Here is a 13,313-nt window from a genome sequence, read left to right as displayed (position 1 = left end):
AGAAAATTATGTATGCAGTATGCACTAGTACCTCAAACTTCTTACAACACGAGTCAAATTTATTTTTAAAAATTTATTTTGAATGTTTTTAACCATTTGTTGACCAGACATAAAAAAAGAAAACTTTTTTTTATTTTCACACTGATATATTTTTAAAAATATTTCATGAAAGATAAATCAATATTGATATATAATGATGGTACTTTATAATATCGTTGGTAAAATTCTAATTTTTACCGTGGTATTAGAAAGTACCCACGGTTATCTAGCTGACATTTTTGTGGACACAGCAGCATACAAACTTTTTTCTATTTTGCAAATAAATCTATTAAAAATATTAAAATGATGATCAGACTGATTTAATAGTATTTAATTTTTAATCCTTTTGAGTGTTTACAATTACTAAAATAATTAAAAAGATGTAAAGCAAATAATTATTGGAAGAATAATACGCGCGAACTAGTTCACGGGTGTGATAACAGTTTGCCCACAACACGCAAAAGTAGATCACACGAATGACTGACGGTATTCATTTCGGTCCGCTCCATAAAAAACATCATATTTTCTGCTAATTATTTATCAAGTGATAAATGATAAGTGCTTATCACTCAAGATACAGATGACTTAGTATCTAAACATAGCAACAAACAATTTTAATGAATTAGATTATTCTAATCACTAAACATGCGCTTAAAAATTAATATTAACGTTGAAACCACGGATATAGATACTATAGTACAACCTATATCCGTGGTTGAAACTGAGTAGGTCTAATGATAAGCGTTGTTATTGATGTTGCTGTCTCTACACGTACCTACCTAGTTTACACAATACACAACATTAAGCAAGTTTATAGGTATAACTTGATAAATTAACCATTTTGCGTGTATAAATGAAACCAACTAATACTTTAATTAATTAATTAATGCGATATTGGATTTTACACGAATTTCTAAATGTTTGGTACTTAAGTCCTTTAACAGTTTAACCCAATAAGACCGCTATAATTTGACCTTATTTTTTGAAATATCAATTAATTTATTAATTTGAAAGGTAAACAGCTGATAGCAATCTTCATCTGGAGTCGTTGTAAATGTTATGAAAGTTCCGTTACAACAGGCTATTTTCACCTACAAAGAAAATGTATTATAGTTTGTAAAGTACTGATGTTATCAATACATTTTCTTATTCAGAGTAATTTACATTTTTTTAAACTCACACTAAATTATTTTATTGCGGAATATTCCTAGTGGCACATCACTAAATGTATTAATGTAACATATATTATTAAGCCATATAATAGTATCATGTTCGATAATATCAACCTTACGAAATATTTTGCATACATATTATATTAGGTATATAATATGTGTCTATAAATTTCGAAGAACTATAAAGGTTAATATATAACACTTAATTATTATATTGGTCTAATTGCTATGAGTCTAAAAAAATACTTTGACTAGACGTTTAATAAGAAAAAAAATAATGATAATTATAATATCGAAAAGAACTATAATATTGATCTTTGACGTATTTTTGTTTGTTTGGTTATTTTTGGGATATAATAATTTATTATACCTAGACTACTTATTATTAATTTATATACTTAAACGTTACACATACAATATAATAAAAGACAATATATTCCTAAGTAGGTTCTATATAATATATAATATTATGTATATAACTACATGTACAGTATAAATAATTATAATTATATATCTATATGTATACATTGTACAGTTCGTTAAGTTAATTTATGTAATGATGTAATTAATTCATAAGAGGACTTCGTCAAGAATGAAAATATATAAATACAAATACTCGCTTATCTATCAATTCTACATCTTATATTATATTAGGTTATAAGTTAAACAATAATAATAATAATATTGATGTTGGGCGAGCCGTCATCGTCTCGTGACGATAACTCGATAATAATAATATCATTTTAGTCCGATATTAATCTGAATAAATATATTATATTATTATTATATAACATTAAATTATACGACGCACGTTATTGTAATATAGCATTATAGTCGGTATAGTTATATATTTTACAAAGGTATACCTAATAAATATTATATAATATAATTGTTTTAGTCTGGACGTAAATACTTTCAGGGTATGATAATATTACTATAATATTATTATAATACTACTGCAGTTATAATCGTACTTAAATGTATAGGTGATAATGTATATTATACGTGACTGTACTTATAGTAGTTATAGTATTACATATAGGTGTGTATAAATCGCGTGATATCATAATATAGATAATATCGAGTTATTTTAATTTCACTAAAATATATATTATATAATAATATTTTAATATTAGCATAATAATATAAGTGTATAATTATTATAGGTAAGTATATAATATTATATATAGTATAATGTGTATTAAATTTGTCTAAAGGAATCATATCACGTTTCTGATAGTCAATTTGTCTTGTTCAAATCCCATCGATGAGTACGTTGGACGCGTTCACGTAATTCCAATTGCCGTTGAATACATCTAAAAAAAAAATAATAATAATAAATCATTTAAATTATTAAAGTAATTTTTTGCAGTATTAGTTGAAACGAACTGAGAAAAGGTACTTAAAATGCCGGTAAGTTCGTTAAAAAATATAAACTACCAAAATAAGCAATAATTATCGTATATCATAATATATAATATAACGCCTTTATCTAAATGAAAAATAATTGGCTTGTAAATGTTTTTCATGTTTCAATTAAGAAGAAGTGATCCAAATCCGGGAATCCCTCCTTTTTATTTTCCTTAATCGGGATTTTGATAAATTTGAACTTTAAAGTTTAAATGATTATTAAAAAAAATCGTGTCTATATGTATCTTTATTATTCACACCTTGTATTCAATTTTCAATTTTTTGATCACTTATTTTTACTATTTTTGTCTTTATTGGTAATTTGGACTTGACAACTATAAATCAAAATCAACTATAAGTCATTTAAAATTGTATCGTTTTTTCCTGCCTATTAAAATGTATTGATTTATTAAAAACATTCATATTTTAATGATTTTTTAATGTTTTTAAGCATTTTTTTTTGTAAAATGTTATAATTAATATTTTATGAAAGTATTACAATTTTATTATTAAACAATAATGGTAATAATTGAAACTAAATAAGTCACAAACTGTTCTATTACATAATTTTAATTAAATTAAAAATATATATTTATGAAATTATTGGAAATGGCTCTGTGTTTACCTTTTACCTTTAAGGCCTATAGTATTAGACTATATAAATAGCTAAATTTACAAAATATAAGTGTAATAATTTGACTAATATTATGCTATATAATATTTTTAATTTTTGTATTTTGCAATTTATTCGGCAATAACAAGTAAATACACGCAGAATATAAATTTTATGTCCAACATTATTATATTAATATAACGTATAAGTTGTAAGTCGTGTACATACGAAGAGCGTATAATATACTATAATATATTGTATATTATATTGTTCGATATCCTCATGTGATGTCTTCGTCTTACAAACGTACAACATAATATTATATATCAAATTTAAGTTTGTTAATTCAAATTTCGTATAGTAAACTTTAATGTTAGAATGAATTGACCTCGGAATAGATCTATTACCAAACTTAAAGGTAAAATCATTATCCGTATTTTCACGCCTTATCTACTCGCTTACTTGCTTAAAAATTAAAATATTCTAAAAAAACCCATGAAAAAACACTAACATTGTTCTTACCTATATAAGTTTGAATGTTTGATAACAGGCCAATTGGTACACTGTATTATTTAAAGTTACTACTCAAAATTGGAACTTCTGATCACCAATATGCTATATATGTCATACGTTTGTAAGATGGAACACATGCGGATGTGGCGTCCTCTTAACAGTATTTAACTCTTTAACCACTCATAACCACCCTCCACAAATAACGCACCGGTTGCCGGCGGTTAATCGACAGGCTGAGGCGTAAGGTATAACGTTTCACAAATATTTGACGTCCCCTCGAAGGAATACGCTCTTCAATAGGTTCGTCTGTCTGAAAATACGTGCCTCTGACCGGATATGAATAAATTTAAGAAGCAAGACGACACGGGAAGTGGCGTATAAATAAATCATACCGTTTTGGGGGATAGATTATAATATTATACACCTATTACCTATACAGTATACATAATGCATCTATATAGACTATAAACCCTTGAGTCTGCACCACTCTTTCGGCTGTCGTCTCCTTGATTTATAGTCGATATATACACACCCGATAGACGGGTGCGGCTGTTATATTATACACATGGTGAGCGTCGACTGTTTATAGAACACTAAAACGATTGAACGGAAACGAGTAATTGGACTTATCGTGATCCTCTTATGACGATATACATAATAATATGTATACCGCTATGCATGTTGCCGTGGTAACTGGTGCAGAGAGTAAAACGAATAAATTTAGAACTTTTCGGCGGTGCATTATATAGAAGGGTGTCGGGTGAAGTGAATAATTCATCTCCATAGGGTTACCGATATTCGGCAGCCAGACGATGAAACCTAACAATATAATCGTATACTTACTAGAGTTTTGCCGTCGTGGGTAACGACTACCGACGGTTATTCTGGCACATACATTTGCTGATAGTCATTATCGTGTCTATTCTAATGTCTATTATATTGTATTATGAAATTATTTCCTCCACTTATACAGCTGGATTGACTCTTTTCACGTTTAGCATAAATACAGCTCCCGACATGGACCATTATATTATCATAATAACTATAGTACATAATATTATGCACACACAGGCGTAAATTGGGACGAGAGATTAGCTTAACCCTCCTTAAAACTCTCGAGTATTACCCCCAAAGTATTTCCTAACTGAACCTCGTAAGTATAATAAACTCAAGGCTGGGCATTAACGAGTTAAAAAGTTGAAGTTGAGTTAAAAAGTTAATTTAATTTTAACTTTTTAACTTAACTAGTTACTTTTGGTTTTTTATTAACTTAACTGTTAACTTACTAATTTTATTTTTTTATTAACGTGAAATTAACGAATTAATTTTTCATTTTAAGAAGTAAGTTAAGTTAATTTATTTTGTTTTTATTTTATTATATTTCACTATTTCGGACTATTTCGTTTTCAAATAAAAATATTTACCATGAATTGTTTAAAGTTAAAAATGTATATCATTCGAATTTAACTTGTATGTAAATACTGTATAAAGTATAAACACTATAGTCTATAATTTAGTTTTGGGTTGGAAAAAAATTAAGAACGCAAGCGTTGTGTAAACAAATTAACTTTTTTTTAACTTAATAAAAAGTTAACAAAAAGTGTGTATTAACTTTTAACTTAACTAAGTTAACCTATAGTTAAATTAACTTTTAACTTTTAACTTTTTGTTATTGGTGCACATTAACTTAACTGAGTTAAAAAAAATCATTAACTTGCCCAGCCTTGAATAAATTTTATTAGTACGTGTTAATTAATATTTCTAGCCCCCAGATTTTTAACCAAATATACGCCTATAAGACGAAAACGGGTAAATATAGTTGTGTTATAATAAACTATTTACCTACGGATATGTCGGAAAAATATAAATCGATAACTTACCCATTTCGCCGTCTCGGCACGGTCCCGACGCCTTGGTCTCGATCACTACACCCGTGGCACACGCGTCCATGAACATCTGACACCAAGAGTGGTACGTCTTGTCGTTGCTACCACACACTTTTCCGCTCGCGGTGTCCTTACGCTTTCCCGAAGTTTCCGGTTCCGGGCACGACAGGTTGCACGTCACGCACCTCGGACGTCCGGTCTTTTTCTCGACCAGACATTTCTGACCACCCTTGCAGCTCACAGTGGCGCACGTGGCAGATTCTATGTGGAAACACACGAGTCAGTTATTTTATACGTATTTTATTTATTATAATTAGTACAGGTTAGGCGTGGCGGACTTGGAATTTTTCAGAGGATATATAGTCTAATATTGCACAATGCACATACCCTGTAAGCACCAATAACCCGTTCACTGTCATATTTTAATCAGAACTATAACGGTTGTAGTTATTACTAAAATACTGTAGTTAATACTAAATTATCACCGATTGCGGCAATTACCCACCCACAAGAAATTATCTGCAGAGGCGGTTGCCTCTCGATTACCCTCTTCGCCACGCCATTGGATGCATCGCATCATACGTACATGGTATTAAAGACGATTAAACCGGGAAGATGGAGGTGGCACTGACATATCACTTAATAAATTAAGTATGCTATATAATATGTCTATTTTCCATAATATAATATTAAATCTGTGGAAAAATCACGCTAGAGCACCAAATGTATTATATTTGTTATAACTTATAATATATTAATATATAGCTTTGGAACTTAAGTAACATGTGCAGTAATAAGCACAGAGTAGAAAATTAAAATATTATTTAGAATCGGGTTACTTATTTTTTGTTACTGATGAATACGGATAACGGGATATGGTTTTGGCGTACCATCAACACGTAGATTATATGCGACGAGTCTAGTAGTAAAAGTTTGTTTGATTTATTGTTCTCAAAATAATGACGGGCTCCTGGCAAAGTGTCACGGAGTTAAAAAAAATACACACATTATTGTCGTGTAATAAGCGCATCATATATTAAATAACCGTAAACAATGTATATAATTATATTAACGAAGTATTTTGAGTTTTGACGGATGTATGGTCTTAGTGACAAAAAAAGTAACTACGTCAAAAGTTTATGACAACTATAATAATATATGATCACATTGCATTAGCTCATTGCAGTGTCTATTCCGGAAAACGTCACTATGATAATAATAATCATCGTCTCACGCGAACGATTTGTTTCGTTTCTGTTTGACAATTTGACGTCCTGCAGGTGTATGTATCTCAGTATCTTAGTACCTATTTTAAAAAATGTATAGTCGACTCATGCAAATAATGGTACTTCGTGGTTTGAGAGATTTCAAAATCAGCGCACTTATAAACTGCCCGCGGGCTTATATCGAGTGATGACTAAAATACATACCTACCCATACCTTGTGCCCGCAATAATTATAGCGTTTTATTGCCCTGTGTGTGTGTGTGTGTGTGTGTGCGTGTGTGTGTGCAGTGGCTTATTAGCTATACCTATTTTTTTTTCATTTACTCGCTCCGACGCGTTAAAATTCCCCGAGGTCAATAACGTATGGTTACGCACACGTTGTACGCAGGCATTATTATAGTGTCCAATAATTATTATATTTTTCACGGAGACGACGACCGGTAAACGAGACGTCGGTCGGCGCGACTGACTCACGTTGTACAGCAATACAATACCTATACATAATATTATATAATAATAACATATCACAAATATGAAAAAAAAAATCGCCTCGCTACAATGTTTCGTGTAGGTACACGGGGTACGTATTATATAGGTATACTTCCTAATAACCGCTATAATAAAAACGCAGTACGCGCGTTATCCGCACGCAGAAAGACCTGAACGAGTAGTCGTCGTCGCCGTCGAGCGAAGTCTCGTAAGTCGTATTTGAATGCATTACGTAGGTATTATTATACACCTATAGTGTATAATATATACATATAATATGATAATTATGTATTATATCCGAATAATAATAACAATATTATTATAATAACGACAGTAATGATCAGCGGACTACGTCTCTCCGCCGGACGAGTCGGCGGGGCGCGCGCGTGTGTACGCCATTAACATTTCGACGGTTCCTTCCATCAATTTAGCGGCGGCGCGGCGTCAAAACGTCGTGGGTCAGCGTTTTTAGTTTTTACGTTTCTCGCAGTCGTCCGCCGCCGCCGTAGGTACCTATGCTTACATGTTATATTATTATTATATTATACACCCACCGCCGCCGCACTACTTCTTGTCCGCCTACGCCTCCGCCGCGCACCGGTTATGGTAATACGCGTCGGGGATGTATGACGATGATGATGATAATAATAATAATATAATACAATGATATGATGTTATTATTATTTAGCAAGTCGTCACTGCGGCGGCGGACGGCGTTAAATTTAACTCTTGAATGGCGGTCAACTGCAACGGCGGCTATTACGAGTCATTACTCGTACATATATAATAGTAATAATAATAATATGTAGTAGGTACTATAAATTAAAATAATGATAATAACAATAATAATAAATAGCTCCGGTATTACGCTTAACGTTGCTTAGTCCATAGTAAATCTCGACACATGAATTCCTCCCCGCCCCCAGACGTCGACACTTAAAAATATTCTATTTTTATACATATTGCCAGATTTGTCGAAAATCAACGCTACTGCAATACACGCGTGAGTTAAATTTTATGATCAGCCGCTGTGACCTGGGAGGGTGGGAGGAGGGGTTTGAAAGTACAATCACCCCTACGCATAACGTAGCCCATTTTAGCTTTTTAATTATACGAGAATTTATTGTGAAAAATGAATAAGATGTATAGTAACAATTTTTTTTTACTTAAATAATATGTTTTTAAAAATCGTGTTGTCGGTTTTGGTAACATGATTTAATTTTAATGTATCACACATTTTCAACCAAATTTAGTGCATTCAAATTGAAAACACGTGTTTGGTGGTAACTGGTAATACTTATTAGTTAGCGGTTTGAGGAGAAGACTGATTAGAAAATATATCGACCGTCAACTATAGCAGGTCGTCTGTGTAGGCATTAATATATTAAAAAAAAGTACCTTTCACTTATTTATTCCAAGTTCTATACTCAGCACTCATTGGTTTTTAATTTATAAACTATTACTAACTAGCTTATTTTCATCGATCGTCTTGAATCTTAAAATACTTGTGCAGGCACCACTTTAAAATGCAAATTTTGTAAGATACTATCTTAGTGCACACTTACACGGTGCTACGAAGGTACCGTGAAAATTACAAGCCTCAAGCTATCATTAGGTTAGGATCTACGCGTTGATCAGTCAGTGAGTCAGTCTGGACACGTTCGATTATATTATATTATAGCCATCTCCCCCCCCCCCTCGGAATGACCTGTGAGACACGCTTGTGATTATGGGAACAGTGTATTTTCAAGTAGGGAATCCACCTGCGGTGGATTTCAAATCCCGCGAAGTGCATACGTAATTTCTAATGTTTTATTAACACGTCGTTACTATGATATACATGTGTTTAAGGTTCCCGGGACAACGGTCGAAAAATCAGATTTGGGAATACCATTTTTATTAAGCTATATTATAGTGTTGACCACGGACTAAGGTATAATGGACTGGAAACGAAATGATCGGCGGCGGTCGGAGGACGGTCACCAAAAGGTTCCTCACACTGGGAACACAATTTTTTCAACGCTACAGGTGGTTTTATTTGGCTTCACATTTTGTATCTTACTATCTTAGTCCGTGTTTTATTAAGAAGGAGTTGTGAACTTTGGGTCAGCATTACGGCCCCTCGCTTTTGCATCTTGTACCTACATACATAAGATAAGCTGCTCGTTTCCAGTCACCATTATATCTTAGTCCTAGGTTTGACCAAGTATAATATAGGTACAGGTCTAAAACTATATTCAATCATAACCAATAGTAACATATTAACTCAACAGTAATATGTACGCATAATATCATTGATTATAAGTACTAGTATTGTACTAGTTTATGCATATTATTATCAAACATATCTTAAACGAAACTGGTTTCGCGACCTGTTGGATACATGAAACCTATAGCATATAAATCCTAACTAAATACTCAAAATAGGTAGTGCCATCATTGGGTGGCTTCTTTCGTCATACTACTCGTGTTATATATTAATTTATCAAATTTGCATTATCTTCTTTGTACAGATTGTAAATATCTTGTAAAAATAAAAAAATTATAATAAACCAACGTCCGCCAATGGTTGATATAATAATATATTTATGAGACGACAGACCCATAAATAATAATAATATAATACTGTTAATAACATTATACGATGGGTGCTTTTATGTTACGTTGAATTAAATAAAAGAAAATTCCGGGATATTAAAAAATGTAATTGCCTGCACGGTATAATGAAACGCGTTGTTATATCTGTTAGCACTCGGCGCATTTCAATATAATATTATTATTATTATGTAGGTACAACGATTTTCATCGCGTATTAATTATTACAGAACGCATGTTTGTATTTTAAAAGTTGACGAGTGAGCAAACTTTTTCGAAATTTTATTTTTACCATCTACTATTATACTAGCATTAGGTAGTATAATAATGATTAAAACCTATATTAGGTACATTCCACATTTTCCGGGCACTGACCGTTTCAAGTGAGAACGTGATTTTTTTGTTTCCGCTATAACTATATTATGACGTTGTGCCTACTTAACAACGTTCACTTGATATATTTTCTTCGACTTTACGGGCAGTATATTAATTTAAGTAACAATAAATTACTAAACTATAAAATGTCTATAAGGAAGTGACCTAATGTTGTATTACAATTCAAAATTTCAAACTATGCCGACAATATGACATCCTATCGTCTAATTATGTTATATTATATAGGTAGGCATAACACAACAACTAGTTTTTGTGATTGTCTGTGAATCGTTCATTTCGACGAATAATATTTTTAAGTCACGACCATCCCATTTTTATAAAATAAATGTAATGTGTCCAAACCAACGTCTGTGTTCAAAATTACTAATAGGAAATGAAATCACGTACCTATTATAAATAACAACAACAAATTACCAAAATTATTATGGTATTAATCGTTAAATCATAATAATATTGTCATCGTTGCATGACAATAATATAGTTGGCGGAAACGAATTATTTAATAGGACCAGACGACAGGTCATGTTATACACATAATATAAAACTAGTTAACTATACAACTCGTATGATATTACTGATTTCACCTACACGCACAGGACTATTTTCGGCAAAAAACTAAAAATGGATGTCAGAGTAAAACATGACATTGCGGCGATATGATCTACACTTTAGATTCTACAGAAAACTTTAAAAAAAACTCGGTCTTAAAAAATGTAAGATAATTTTTGGATGCAGAAGTCGACGTGCAACAATAATATACATATAGTAACATTGTATACTTAATTGTACTAACTACTAGTATAAAATATAAATGTATAATAGCATCGTTTGTTGTAATCTTTATATTTTCTATATAATAATAGGATCGTTGTTTTTAATTTACTATTTCGTCTCGAACACCGAAGTAAATCGACTAGAATTTAACATATTAAGCATAGATTGGAGAGCAAAGTGCAAGTCAAATAAGAATATAATAACATAACAACATATCAACATCTTGGCATCGTATAGAGAAAATATATAATATTATGTTATATCCTAATCCTTCTAATCCTTAACTATAAATAATTCCCGACTAAGTGCAAACGTGCATGCGCCATGCATAATATATTAGTATTCCTGTACATAGTGCATATTGTTTTAAGGGTGTACTGCGTCTTTCGAAATTAATATTCGCGTTGTGATAACTCGAGTATTCGATTAAAACTGTTATTTAATTATTATAAAACTAGCTGATCCTGTGCACTTCGTTGCCCGTTAAATGTACCAACAACTTTACACGACTCAAACTTTGTTCAATTCGTTATTTTATATTCGGTGTATGGTGTTCAAAATTTATCTCAACTTTTCTGTTGCCTGGAATAAAAATTCTGATTTGCAGCCATATATTATCAGGTAGGCAATCTAGATCGCGGACTCAGTGCTGTTTGTACGTAAGTGTATGATTTAACTCTATAGTATCAAAGTTATACCAAGTTTATTTTGATATAATACGGTGGATTAATATAATCAATTAATACATAATCCTAACCGTAATAAAATCCGATGAATAAAAAAACCAAATTTAACCCTTTTTAAATTAGCCTATCTTCTTCCCAGAGATCTGCACACAAACATTCATTTATATATAATATAGCTGATCCTACGCACTTCGTGGCCCATAAAAAATGACTCCTTTTTGGCGTAACTCACTGTAGTACGTGCAACTCAGCCACCCTGGTAGGCAATGTGCGAAAATTCAATTTGATGCATGCTTATACCTGATCTGCCCGATTAAACAATAGCAACCAATAATAAACAAATACTATTTCTATTAATTATTTCTCATATAACCAATAGCAACCATTTATATACAAATATTTCCATCGTAAATCTTAAAATCACTGTTTGAGCACTTCTATTAATTCGTCGTAGCGTGATGTTATATAGCCTATAGCCTTCCTCGATGAATGGACTATCCAACAAAAAAATAATTTTGCTATTCGTACCAGTAGTTCCTGAGATTAGCGCGATCAAACACACAAACTCTACAGCTTTATAAATTAGTATAGATATATTGAATATTATTTATAATGACTGCAATAGGGTGACTATAAAGTTTGGAGAATTTCATAAATATTTAGTCCCAAAATTATACAATGTTACTGCTTAAAATCACATTCGAAAGACCCACGCTAGTAGAGTTGTTATTGTTACGTGTTATAATAGTTATATATAATCTAAGCATCAAAGTGGTGTTTTCTTGAAAGGGAAAACGCCACATTTCAGTACAGTACAAAAACATAAAAGGTTGTAGCAGCACTTCAATACAAATTAGAAATCTATTTATATTGCATTTTAGAAAGGTGATTTTTCAAGTATTCATATATAATAGCTTTCTAATGAAACCGTAAACGTTTTATAAAATAATGCTCATGGTAGCAAGTAGCACATGAAATTGTTTTTCAAGACGATCGCCTTGCTTTTAATGAACTAATATTGCACTTGTGTATATATATTATATATATAGGTATATTTTTACGAAGCAATATGATGACAATAATATACGCTGCAGTACATTGATCAGGACAGATGCGCATACACCCGAAGTTCGAGTATAATAATATGATAATATTAAATTTTATTATAATTTGTAATTGTATAGAAACTACGATCGACGGTGTAACGATGGTTTGTGGCGACGACGACGCCCGTTATAAAGTCAAATAACGTCGTATAATATAATATACATCGCCGTTGTCTAAGCCGGTGAATCTAAAGTATGATGTACATAATGAATATCTATCTATATAATATATAAAAATCACGCATACAACGAGTTTAAGTGCAATATTCTCAAAAAACTACCAAACCGATTTTGATAAGATTATGCTCTATGTGTGGAATTTGGTTCAGCTTAAAATACAGGATAGTTGTTATTTCGATAATAATTAGCCTTAATTTTATTTTTTTGAACATTTAAGAAACGATTTTG

The 13,313-nt window shown here is 31.4% G+C and overlaps 1 protein-coding gene across 5 annotated transcripts in view; it reads right to left on the bottom strand.

The window, feature by feature from the left end:
• Nucleotides 1-1,655: 1,655 nt before the first annotated feature.
• LOC132939363 (follistatin-A) overlaps nt 1,656-13,313 on the bottom strand; it is a 92,148-nt gene continuing 80,490 nt past the window's right edge. For all 5 annotated transcript variants that reach the window (XM_061006477.1, XM_061006475.1, XM_061006476.1 and 2 more), the window contains exons 6-7: nt 5,628-5,894; nt 1,656-2,527 (exon numbers count right to left, since the gene is read on the bottom strand). In XM_061006477.1, coding sequence (XP_060862460.1) covers nt 2,466-2,527; nt 5,628-5,894 — 329 coding nt within the window. In that variant the 3' untranslated portion in view covers nt 1,656-2,465. The remainder of the gene's footprint in view (nt 2,528-5,627; nt 5,895-13,313) is intronic.

Source organism: Metopolophium dirhodum, chromosome 2 (assembly GCF_019925205.1).
Source record: "Metopolophium dirhodum isolate CAU chromosome 2, ASM1992520v1, whole genome shotgun sequence".
NCBI classification, from domain to species: Eukaryota; Metazoa; Arthropoda; class Insecta; order Hemiptera; family Aphididae; genus Metopolophium; species Metopolophium dirhodum.
This window is presented reverse-complemented; position numbering and strand designations above follow the sequence as displayed.